Source organism: Penaeus monodon, chromosome 31 (genome assembly GCF_015228065.2).
Source record: "Penaeus monodon isolate SGIC_2016 chromosome 31, NSTDA_Pmon_1, whole genome shotgun sequence".
NCBI lineage: Eukaryota > Metazoa > Arthropoda > Malacostraca > Decapoda > Penaeidae > Penaeus > Penaeus monodon.
In genome coordinates, this window is record NC_051416.1 from 29,943,533 (window position 1) to 29,943,911 (window position 379).

Sequence of the window (379 nt, forward strand, 5' to 3'; positions counted from 1 at the left end):
TTCCTATTTTGGTGGGGAGGTAGTCTTCCCATTAAAGTGTAAAAGGAAAACCGTAAAAATAATAAAACCCATCTCAGCTGTATCTACCTGCCATTATCAAAACCAGACCTCAAATATAAGAAGACAGTCCCTTTTCACCCCAACATACCTGTATAAAAGGCACCATATGGCCGGTATTCTGATAATAAACGAAGTCAGACGGCATGAACTCGACGTTGTGGCGCCCCTGGCCCGCACTTGAAGGAGGCATGACCGAGGTTGGGCGTGAGGTGTCATGGCCGCCGCTGTGGGTCCTCTCCGCTGCACTCTGTCGGCGGGTCGTGGCGGAAGAAGGCCGGGTAGGAGGCGCCCTGGAATGCGGGGGGAGAGGAGTTCAGTT

At 52.2% G+C, this 379-nt stretch overlaps 1 protein-coding gene across 1 annotated transcript in view; it reads right to left on the bottom strand.

The window, feature by feature from the left end:
• LOC119592948 overlaps nucleotides 1–379 on the bottom strand; it is a gene marked incomplete in the record, with an annotated part of 16,897 nt that overhangs the window by 373 nt on the left and 16,145 nt on the right. Inside the window, 1 exon segment of the mRNA XM_037941840.1 lies at nucleotides 149–350. Within this exon segment, the coding sequence (XP_037797768.1) occupies nucleotides 149–350 (202 nt within the window).